Genomic DNA, 12,429 nt, shown 5'->3' on the forward strand with positions numbered 1-12,429 from the left:
GGAATCAAAGATGGCGTCCTTTCAATTCAGCACAGCTTCATTTGGATCATATAATTTTCTACCTGCATTTAAAACCTGTTAAGCAATTACATCACACTGCCATAAACCTTTCATTAACAAAACAAAAATAATATAGAAGATGCAACGTGAAAATTGTGTCTCAGAATCTTCAAATCTACTTGAAGAATGATAATAGAAAGAAGGTGGCTTTATTTTGATTCCATCTATACTCAATTTTGGTAGAGGAGCGCGACTTGTTGGATTCACGCCGGGCATCAGTGAGATTCTGATCTGAACACGATTTCATACGACTCTACGGGGCACCGATTCATGAGGAGAGCACACCTTTTTCTGATTAATGCCAGCCAATCACACGGCGTGAGTAGGGAATCCCCGAGAACACGCAGAAGAAAATGGCAAACAAACAAGAGCCCAGGTTGATGCGGCTCGGCCAATGGCGAGGCCCACGGAAGCTGTATAAATAAATAAGATAAATAAATAAAAGAGGAGGGAAGCACATCCTGAGGGCATCCCCTACTGGCACTGACAGCTCTCCCTCTCATCCCTCCTTTACACTCAGCATCTCCCACTTGAAGCACTCACTCACACCATTTCAACTTATTTGCTTGCACTCCCTCAGCCCCCCGCCCGTCTCTCCCTCTCTCTCTGCTCGCCGTCGACTCCTTCCCTCGCTTTCATTCTCTTTCATTAATGATCTCATTTCTCACTCTCCTTCCCTGAAGCTCCGAATGAGGTTAGCGCCGTAGTCTGACCTATAAACACTGCCATGGAAACTGCAACGTGTTACACAGGGACGCCTCCTTAAAGGGGGGCTTCTCTCACCTTTATTTTCGCCAGAGGGCAATCAGACATCAGATTTACTTTTCCTTCTCAACGATCGTTTTACCGGCAGATATTCTTCTTACACGTTTCCAGCCCAAATGTAACAACTTGCCGTGCCTGTGAGCTATTTCCCCTCTTCCAAAGTGGGCTGCTCTATTACATAGTGAGAGTTGAGTGCAGTGTAACAAAACGATAAATCCCAAGTTTCTTTTAGTTCCATTGAAAATAGACTTTTTAATATTTTCTCACTCCAAGAATAAAACTTTCATGGAACCTTGAAGAAAAGCCACGAGAAGGGACAAATTGGAATTAGTTGATTATTAACCCACTGCTAAGACATGTGCACAAAGGACACAAAGTCAAATCAGAGGTTGAATGACGTGATCCAAGCTACACTTAACTAATGCTTACCGGCAAACTAGATGGTCGGCCCTGCATGCTGTCTTCCTGACTGCTCTTGTTGGAAGCGACGGGCTGGTTGGACGGCGGGGCGCTGGACTGGGAGCTGAACGAATCTTGAGACAGTTCCTAATCAGAGACACAGAGGATTAAATAATCATCTACAGGAAAAGTATGCCCTGCCTGGGGTGAACCGTGAATGGCATCTGTATATACTGACATTATTTCCCAGTGCAATCAGCTTTTCAGAGTTTGTACCATAAAAATTTCAGAGCAGGGTTGCAAGATTTTCAGAAAGCAACAAGCAAACAAACAAACTTTGGAAAAAAAATTCCAAAACAAGCGACCGCGAGCCCAACAAAAATCTAATGTGTGTCAGAGCAATTTTTATAATTTTCTAAAGATGTTTTGGGCCTGAAGGCTTTAATTGACAGGGCAGTTGTAGCGCGAACGTGGGTAGAGAGCGAAAAATGGTTGTGGGCTGTATTCGAACACACAACGCCACAAGGGCAGCACCTACACATGTGCAACACCCTTAACTACTGCACCACCGGCGAGCACGAGATGCATGTAGTATTTTACATACATTTGAACATCAATGACAGCTTTACAGCAAAAAAACGCAACTTGGGATCTCAAAATTAACAAGCGACTTAAAAAGGCAGCAGCGCCAAGTCGCTTTTAAAAAGCTGACTTTACAACTAGTCTAGAGGCTTCAGTGTATTGTTATGCAAAACAGTTTGGAAAACAAGTTATGACCAATTGCTTGAGAACCATAATCTACACCAATTTAGAATGAGGTGAACAGACAGTGTGGACATTGCCATAACATTATATTCTATAAAAATGTTGTTAGTCCAGTAGGACTGGTATACCTGTGCTGGCGGGGGGAACCTCTGATATGGCGACTGCTGTTGGGACTGTTGCTGCCCCTGTGGTAGAGGGGGTGTTTGGGAGTAGGGGGATGGCTGACCCTGCTGCCCGTGGTTAGGGGGCGGCTGACCCTGAGGTGGGGTCCCTCCCTGTGATTGTGGTGGTCCTTGCTGTGGTGGTTGCTGTGGCGGCTGCTGCTGAGGCGTAGGCTGTTGTGGCGACGGCCCCGTCCCAGGACCTTGTGGGTAGCCGGGTTGGCCCTGAGAGCCCTGTTGGCTCGGAGCCCCAGGACCCTGCTGTGGTGTTTGGGACTGTTGCTGTGGCTGCGGTGATGGGGTGTAGGGAGGCTGACCGGGCTGGGACTGTGGCGGTTGGTTGTAGGGGGGCTGACCCGCTGCGGGGCCATGGGAACCTTGTGACTGTGGGTATGGAGCTGCGGTCTGCCCGTGTTGACCGGGCGGCTGTGCTGGGTGTCCCTGCTGGCCATACGGAGGACCAGAGCTGCCCTGCGTTTGACCGGGGTATGGCTGCTGAGCCCCGGGGTGAGGAGGCCCATGCTGACCGTAGTAGCCTTGGTTCTGATGACCATAACCACCTGGACCCTGCTGTCCATATGGCATCTAGACAGAATACAAATCAAATACTTAATACAGAGTCAAACAAACACTGTAATATGTTTAGAAGTGTGTAGTAGAAAAAGACATAGAATTAACAGCCAGATATTATGCATTTTATTGTCATTGGCCTTTAAACATGCTTGAGTGCCTCTGATTTGGTATCTCATGTTTTACAACTTAAAATAATGTATACATTAACAAACATAACTTTCTCTGGGTGAGAAGTGTCCCACACCAGTTACTGCACTATGGCTCAGTTAACTGGGTAGCAGAAAAGCTCAGAACAAGCCTGGCAATTTATGGACTCAAAAACCAAGCAGAAGATCACAGCGCTCTACCTATCACGGCATAAAAGGCGGAAATTTGGAACAGAGCCTTTTCTGAGGCTCAGAGGAAGAGGACTTAAAAAGTAAAAGTAGGCCTTGCAAGATAAATGGAACATTAAACATATTTCCTCTGAAAATATGTCAATGATATTTTGCACAGCGTTTCATAATAATAACAATCATTCAAGAAAATCTCTCCTTGTAACAGCGACTCACAAAAACAATCAGTTTAACAATTAAAACTTAGGAGCTTTAATAAACTGCTGTATCAGGTCCAATTGGAAAACCAATGGTCCCTTTTATATTATAATATTTCATTTTCACAATTTCTCACAATACCAATTGATAAATCCATCTTACAATTACTTAAAATATTTTTTTGCCTTTTTAATGTTAATTTGAATGGGTGTGTTTAAAATACAAGGCATTTCTGTCCTCTCTGAGCACAGGTCCAGGAGTGACAGGGTCGATACGCGTGCGCTCATCTCGCTTCTCTTGTAGCTTTTAACGAGTGAAAAACTCATGTCAGATAGAGACAGATATCACAAGTCAAGACTGATCTACTGCGCTGTTAAAGTGAAGTAGAATGCGCGTGCCTGATGCCCAGAACCGTTGAATGTTCCGCGGTTAAGTCCCAAGTGGTGGGTGAGAGGCTCCGGCTTAAGGTTGGACGGGACAGTGCTTGGGTCGTGGCATAAATGGTAGTTCACTGCGGTCTCACTGTTGTCTCGCAGACAAACACACACGCACACATTTATAGAGTCTCAATAAGCCGTACATGTTCAAGTCAATGTAATTATTGTGACAGGCCAAGTTAAAAGTTCAAAAAAGTAATTTTGGCATATCATGTGTCTTTTAAATAAATTATTCTGCAATGGCGATTAAACATGCACCTGTATATTTAGACATGCTGTCAGTCAAAACAATTGTATCCTCTATTCAAGGTTTGCTTTACTGAGCCTCTCTGAGGAATACCACTTACTGCAAAAACACTAGGCAAGCAGGCAAAATCCCTAGCAAAAACAAAAACTTATAATAATGACTTTTCTTGAAACGGTTCATTCTCAGTGGAGTAATCAAAGCATCTTCCATACAGAATACAGATGACAATTGTGTTCTTCTCACACTGTAGTAGAGTGTGTATCTTGCTGTAACCTGATCTGCCAGCGTTCATAAGAAAAAACATCTAAATGTTGAAATTCCACCATGCATCACTTTAAATTACAGCCATGAAAATAAAAATAGAGTTTTTGACTTCATCTCCTTGAACTTCAAAATGAGCCTTTTCATATTCTACCCGACAGTGTGCACGCAAAGCCTTTCAATACAACGTTTTCGTTTCATTACCCTCAAGGAGTGCAGAAGGAGAAAGCGCTGACCTTGTGAGGAAAAATGTAATATAATATATATGAGAGAAAGCCACATGTTGCCAAGGACGGCATGACGGCTACAGGAGAAGTTAAAGAAAAAGAACTGCATATAAAACATCAAACGGCAGTGTTGTACATGTATTGAACAAAGATATGAGGAGAGTTGTTTTCTTCACCGCATGGCACATGGTCAGACACTAGACAGAGATAATCACACTACACAATGGTCTCACAAGAAAAAGCCTTCACCCGACGGGATTCTCCACACGGTCAATGCTGAGAGTTCAAGTAGGGCCTCTCTTTGTGCTGCGAGGAAGATGTAGCAAAAGGACAGGAGTTTGGAATAAAACGGCAGCGTAAGGAATGCCTGTAGTAAACAGGAAATCTAGACTGTAAATGTGGTCAGACTTTCATGGATGAAACTTTTGGTTCTTCACCATTTCTTCTACACATAAAGTAAATGAACATTCCTCAGAATACAGGAGAATACTGTAGGAATCTACTTGTTGACCTGTGACGATAACAAATAGCGAATCAATAAAACAATTTTGAATGGTGCAATGTATAAGACAATTGTGACCCTGTAGATTGGGTCAAGGATCACACGCCAACATTCAACTGTTCAAAACATTCCCAACACAAGTGGGGCCACTGGATGTCACAAGCAGCACAATGACAAATGCGAATATCTGAGTGCTACTCCAGGCCAAAACGTTTGCAGACTTCATATACTGATCTAATTTGCAACACGTATTGTTGTCGCAGATATTAAGTGAACTGACCTGTTGTCCATAGGGAACACTTCTGTTCTGCATACCCATGGGGTATCTCTGTGGGCCTGGGGGTCCATAGCCTTGCCCAGGATAGGAGCCCCCCTGTTGGGGGGAGGGCCCACTGGGAGGCCCCTGTTGTTGCTGAGTGTATGGGTTTGGCCCTGTGTACGGCTGGTTCCGCATCTTCCCTACCTGGTCCATGGGGCTGGAGGGCTGGAAGAAGAAAAAAAAAAAGATTTGAAGATAAGTCATCATCTCAGACAGAAATATTAACAAAGTGATGTGTTTTCAGAGCACAAACTAAATGACAGGTCAATACTGTTTTCAGGAACCTATTAAATGCCTTTTGAATGAAACCCACTTATTAGTTGAGAGGAAAAATTATGACTCTGCAGACATCATTTAGAAAACTTATCAAGCAAAAAGAACAGAACGCATGAAGGGGAGTGGGAAAAACGGTAGTGGATTTGCTTTCCTTACTAGAAAAAGGGAAAAAATTGGCTATGAATGAATGAACAAGCCCACTATATCCGCCAGGAGCCATTTCCCTGCCCAGGAGATCATTGTGCCAGTGGGTGGATACTGTTACGGCAAAGGCTTTCTATGAAAATAAGCTTAAGGAAGTGGAAGTGTCTGCGGTATCTGGACCCGAGCCCATCCGTCAGCTGGGACTACGTCAGGATGGAGTCCCCGGGTGGAGCGCTGGGAGCTGACCTTGGCCGGCAGGGACTCCACAGATCCACGTGGCCCAAACAGCCGGCCCCTTTTCTGGCTTTAGATTGAGAGGGGAAAAGGAAGTGTCGGAGAGGACAGGAGTATGGTTGAGGGGGACACTCAGGAGCTGAAGCCAAGGTCAAGGTGTGACGTACTAAGAATTCTAACTTGCATGTGCAGGCTAAGTTTGCAGTAGTCATGTTGATTTTTTTGTACCGATTTATGCAGAAAAGTAAGATGAATAGGCCTTTATGGTAGGGATGGAAGAAGATTCTCATGAGATAAAATTGTGCACAATTTTCCCCCCCCCCTCAAGCGTAAATGCTTGGGTGCGGTCAAAGAAAAAGGTTAACGTTGCCGAGTTGCACCCAATAATCTGTAGTTCTAAAAAGCACTGCTATAATGAGAGCAAAAATATTAAATTAAATACATTTTGTAAAATCATGGGGACGAATTGCCGTCTGCTACAATATCATGGTTTCACCTTTCAAATATTCGAAATATACATCAATATTGCGATAGTGACAAGCCTTATGGATATGATTCTTTTGCTTATAATGAATTAGCCTGGTTGTATAAGGTAGCGGGGGGGTTTTCTCCATGAAACCGATGCACTCCAAAGTTCTAAAGTCAATGGTGTTTCAAATGTTTTTCAAGAATCTAAGATGAATAAAACATGCACACTGTAGCAAGTATATTGCAGCTTAAGCCTTTTTCAGTCATGTTAAAAGTAGAAAAATGACACCTGTGCAAAGAACTAAACAATAAAAAACAAAACTTGTAATTGTATTTCAGGCCCATCTCTGTCCCAGCTGAACTTCAGCACTCACAACCAGACAAAATAAAACCATAAAATGTGTGTCAAAATCCCTCCAGTCAACGCGTCTCATCTTTGTGTGCCATCATTATGAAACCCAGCGCAGTCATATCTGAAAACACAGGCCACAGCGCGGGCTTTGAAGTACAACACCTCCAGCCTGTTGACCTCAGGCAGCAGACACAAAGCTTTCATTGCTTCCCACGGTTATTAATCTGTGTGTGTGCGCTTTTTTCCTCCCTCAAAACCTCTTTCCTTGGTTAAGGGAGACAACCACGGAGCTATTTATAGCAGAGTGAGAGGGCAGTGTGCCGAAAATGTAACAGGTCCCAGCTGCAGTGCTGTTTGAACCCGGGCCAGGCCTTGCTCTTCCTGGGCTTTAATAAAGCCGCAGGGTTTGGCATCGTCTGAATGACAGCACTGGAGTAGACAGGGGGGTCATGTGGAGGTGTGGGGGGCTCCACAGCACGTCAGGGGTCAGCCTTCACATGTCATAGCCATTTCCTGGACTTTCACCTGACAGGTGACAAAGTTATCTATATCATCAAAATTATTTGACAATGAACAGCCTTCACATGGAATTATCATGCACTACTCCAGAGATTTCTGTTCTAATGTCGATTATTGATGCTTTGACTATCTGCCAATAAAAGCCCACACCAGGCGACTGTCCTTAAAACTAGTTGAACGTGCTGTCAAAACTCTTCCTAAAATGCCAGGAGTTATTATCATGATATCATATCTAATACTATTTGTTCATAGACATTACAGTAACAGATTGGAATATTATACCCAAAAACGTTCTGTAAAATTATTCTTGGGACAGAACTTCTGGACATTGATTTTTGAGGTGAGGCATGTCCATATTTACTCCGTCAAAATAGGTAAGGATGTGTTTGTGTCCTGAATTGTGCAGATTGTGGTATTGGGTCAGTATCAGAAGATGCATTTAATTTTACAGTTTCAACACAAATATCAATACTGGCATCGGCGCATCCCTAGGAATTATACAAAACTGACTGTTGCCAGGACTTGAAATTGTACATTGTTGTATATGGAAACGATATTATGGTGAAAGTTCGGGCCGATAACTGATATTAGCCAAAGATCTTTGATGTACTGTTTGTCAATTTTAAACACTTTTTTGTTGTTGAATATTTTTAATCAAGAAATATAAGGATAACGGTAATGTAACAAGTTGGAACACGTAATAGCCAAACAAAACATTTGTCAAACCATTTTAAAATTATTTTCACTGCATTAAAATCAAGCAAAATATACTATATACACATTTTTTTTTTAACTTGGGCTGCTTAAATCGCTTTTCCAAATATTTTTTATTATGACGTAGTACAATTGCAATTTTATATCTGTCTGATATTGAATCAGTTTTTCACTAATTTTAGCACAAGTAAACCAGATTAACAGTAATAATGATACTTATGTCCAATACCGTATTTTTCAGAGTACAAGTCGCACCAGCCAAAAAATGCATAATAGAGAAGAAAAAACAGACAAGTCGCACTAGAGTATGAAATGCGGTGTAAAAAGTGTAAAAATAACAAATAAGTCGCACCCCGGCCAAAACAATAAAAAAAGGTGCGACTTATAGTCCAGAAAATATGGTATATAGTTTTCATTTCCAGTGCCAGGGTCATAGTCAGCCTTAGTCTGAACACAAACTGAGTTCTGCTTAAGATGATGAATGAGAACCTCTCCTCCCTCTGAACTTTCATTTGGCCACCACGTCATCATGCATCACCACAGCACAGGCTCTCACCGCTCTGATCACATTTCCCACTAACGTACATGGAATAATAAAATGAGATCAATGCACAAGCAACAGTTATATTGGCCTATATCACCAAGGCAGGGACAGTTTAATTAGACTTGAAGAGAAAAGTGAAAGGCTGCACTACACACAAGGAATAACGTGCAAAAGAAAGTGATATAAATGCACATGCAACATCCATGTGTCAGTTTCTCAAACAGAGACATTAGTAGAGAGAGTTTGGCTATTTAGAAAAGAGGAGGAGGAGAGAAAGAGCACGGTGGAGCAGGGGTCAGTGAGACATCTTGGGCTGATATTGTTCAGTGTGGCTTCTATGAAAGCCTTATTCCTTTGGCGGGGGCAGCATTATAAAAGGCTGATATTCACCAGATCAAGTCATCCAACTTTCACCTGAACCACACAGAAAAGTGAAGCAAATATGTGGAGGACTCTGGAGTATCAAACAATGAAACTGCAGACGGCGACTGAACCCAAGGACTGCACAGGCTGCTCTGTTCACCTCCAGATGCAGGACACACTTATGGCTTCTGAAAGCTATAATTGCGAACCTTTGCCATTAAATAATCACGTTTTGTAATATTGGGATGAAATTGCAAATGCAAATAATCGTTCGGCAGACTGATATCGGTGCATCCCCAAATGTAAGGCGGAATTATGTAACGAATATACTTTTAATCAATGTTCTAAAATGTTCCCACATCATGTAACTCAGATTTGTCTTTTTTGTCTCATCACTGATTGAGCTCAGTCAGCCACAGCAGCACTGCCGTCTCACCCACAGTGAAGACTCACTCTGCCCTTCTTCGACAACTCCTCCAGCCACTGAGCAGACCAGACAAGTGCTTTTTGGAGGGACGAAGTTGTATTTCAATTGATTCACGTATTTTTGAATAATCCTGTAATGTCCTGGATTTGGGGCTTAATTGCACAGAAACCTCAGATTTTCACCTACCCCCTATCCCGTGTCCTGCATTTACTAGTAATTATTGATACATTTATCATTAATCATTGGAGTTTTATATAGCGCATTTTATATAGCACATTCAAAGGGCTATACAGTTATTAGACATTCACTCGGCATTCAGTGGTGGTAAACTACAACTTTAGCCACAGCTGTCTTGGGGCAGACTGACAGAAGCAAGGCCATTGGCCCTTCCAACCACCACCAACCATCAGTTTTACAAACTAAAATAAAAGTACATGAAAATCCACTTCTTGCCATGGTGAAGTTATGGGAAGCATGTTTGCAAATTAGCACTGAGCTACAGTATATGGTCTATGGACATGGCATCAGTTCTTTAAACTGCAATAATGTTTTTAGACTGTCCCCATGAAATAACGATCTTTCTATGTTAATAGTTTGAAACTAAATTAGTTCCAAAAATCACAATAAGTGAACAAAAATGAACACACAGCACATAACACATTCCACCCAGGGGACTCAAAGCACATTATTGGAAGTACATCAAATCAGATCGTGGTAATTTCTGGTATATCTCTACTAGCTGCAAGCACATATGTATATACAAGTAATGCTAAACCCAACATTATTGTCCTGTGATATTCAAAGCACATTTTACAAACTGAAAACTCAAGCCATTTTTGTGATTGGAAAACTACAAGACGCTTGGCAACCCTGTGCGGGTCAAGTTAATCCATTAGCCCTGATAATAAATTCCGCTCCGTGTTTTTCCTTTAGCCTCCCTCAGGCCACGGCTCCTCGTGTTCAGGACAGTAGGTGGGTACGTTGCACTGTAATGTTTTGCGTGGAGGAGGCGCATGGGAGGGTGAGGGGGGTGTTACTACGCTCCCCAGGGTCTTTAGAGCGGACCGCGGGGGAAAGACGTAACAGGGCCCGGTAGACATCTCTGTGGTGACCTCCTTTGCACTTTTAACCTATATCTGTGGACCAGCAGACACAACAATGTCACACTTCCAGCTCCCTCCCACCCACCCGCTCATCAGAAAACACATAGCGTCACCAAGTTTGAATACTAGACCAGCATGTACATTCACTAGCGCAGCTGGAAGAAGGTGATGATGGTTTTGCTGCACAACAGCCAAGATTTCATACATTCTTTGGATCTACATTGGCAGGTCAAAATGTATGTATAATATCTGCTGAATGGTACGAATGATTTATGTATAGTATTATTAGGTTGGCCTGTCACAATAATGATGTCAATATTTTTTGGCTTTCAATAATGAACAGATCTATGACTCAATGATACAATTTTATTATTTGATTCTGTTATTTCTATATTGCATTTATTTGTCATTATAGTGCCATTTATTGTGATATTTTTTAATGACAATCGCCCTTCAAATTGGCAAAACAATATTGGCATATTATAGAATTACAATTTGATTTGTGATTTAAGTGGTAGAATTCTGTTGTGAAGTGCATGGTTTAGAACCGGAGCAATAACATCTGAGATGATTGAAATCTTAACTGCTAAACTAATACAAGAATCATACATTTCATCATCACATCAATCATTACATGTTAGTTGTTGCATGCTAATGAACATGATACACATGCTGTAAACACACGATACACATGATACACAATCACAACACACTCATTCATACACCACATGATTTGCCCAAAGACACAATCACAGTACATACCACTGCCCCACGGTGGCACCTGGCAACAGCGGGTCTCTAGCGGTCAACTAACCAGGCCCAACCTGCTCAAATTCCACGATCTGACGAGCTCAGGCCTTGGCAAGTTGGTATCGGCCAACAGGGCTGTTTGTTTTTGCCCAGGATAGTTATGTTAAATTCAATAATTACAGCCAATATTCCAATAAAACTTGAATTTATATATCATATTCGTCAATATCTGGTTTTAAAAATGTACTACACTCTGTACTGTCATCAGGCTTTTAGATAGAGGCCCGTCTTCCCTTACTTTGGACGGGGTATTTTAAAATGTGGACTAGAGATGCACAGATCAATCGGCCGCCGATTAAAAAAGCCGGTTTTATATCCAATCGGCCACTGTCGTAATTTCCGGTTTTCAGACGATCAAACTGACCCCGCATGCGCGGTGCGTAGCAGCTCAACGCGCCCAGAGCAAAACAGCTAAAAACTAGCAAGACTGAGAAAGAAAACATGTTGCTGATTTGGACCAAGCCCCCTGAAGGCAAGATGGCCGCCATTGAAGCCTATGGAGCGTTCTCATTGGTGCATGGCTCCAAAAAAGTTTTTTAGTTACGGATTACTTCCTGAATACTGTCTCACTCTCCTCCCACTTTTGTGACGACATCGCTATGTGGCTTTGGCGTCGGGAGCGAGCGCGCCAACAGCAGACTGTGTGAAAGACTGAGACTGAGAACCGCAGACTTTTGGAATATTTTCACTTGTAATGGTCTATTTACGCAACGTACAATGATGAATTGTTATATCCATCTATAAATATACATGTATCATGTTGTAAAGCTCTGATATTTAAGATAATTATAAAGAAGTGTTAAGATAAAAAGTCCGGTTTAATTGACAATGAATTACATTTGCTCATTTAGAGGTGGAATAACGTCCTCATCATTTTCTGTATTGTTTTTGGTTTGGGTATTTATTTTGTTATTAACTTTTCAATTAATAATTTACATAATATAATTTAGCCAATATGCAGATTTTTTTTAATCAAATAAGAAATATAAAACAATCATCGATTCTGTTACATAATGGAGTTAAGCAGTATTTAATTATGTTCAGTTTCCTTGCGTGTATTTTTGTATCATGTCAATCTTTACTAAATACAAAACACATTTGTTTATTAATGTATTTAATAAGAATAATGAACATGAATGAACTTGTTGAATAAATGTAACTCTGATTATAGCAATAAATGTAATTTGACCTGCAGTCCTAATGTAACTAAACAATATAACATACTA

At 41.7% G+C, this 12,429-nt stretch overlaps 1 protein-coding gene across 4 annotated transcripts in view; it reads right to left on the bottom strand.

Moving 5' to 3' along the window:
- Positions 1-12,429, bottom strand: part of arid1ab (AT-rich interactive domain 1Ab) — a 49,466-nt gene that overhangs the window by 21,346 nt on the left and 15,691 nt on the right. For 3 of the 4 annotated variants that reach the window (XM_072447765.1, XM_072447763.1, XM_072447762.1), the window contains exons 2-4: positions 5,211-5,414; positions 2,118-2,735; positions 1,255-1,371 (exon numbers count right to left, since the gene is read on the bottom strand). In XM_072447765.1, coding sequence (XP_072303866.1) covers positions 1,255-1,371; positions 2,118-2,735; positions 5,211-5,402 — 927 coding nt within the window. In that variant the 5' untranslated portion in view covers positions 5,403-5,414. The remainder of the gene's footprint in view (positions 1-1,254; positions 1,372-2,117; positions 2,736-5,210; positions 5,415-12,429) is intronic. The other variant, XM_072447764.1, reaches the window with a different exon arrangement.

This window comes from Eucyclogobius newberryi, unplaced genomic scaffold, assembly GCF_026437365.1.
Source record: "Eucyclogobius newberryi isolate DKJ021-1_F unplaced genomic scaffold, fEucNew1.0.hap1 SCAF_16, whole genome shotgun sequence".
NCBI lineage: Eukaryota > Metazoa > Chordata > Actinopteri > Gobiiformes > Gobiidae > Eucyclogobius > Eucyclogobius newberryi.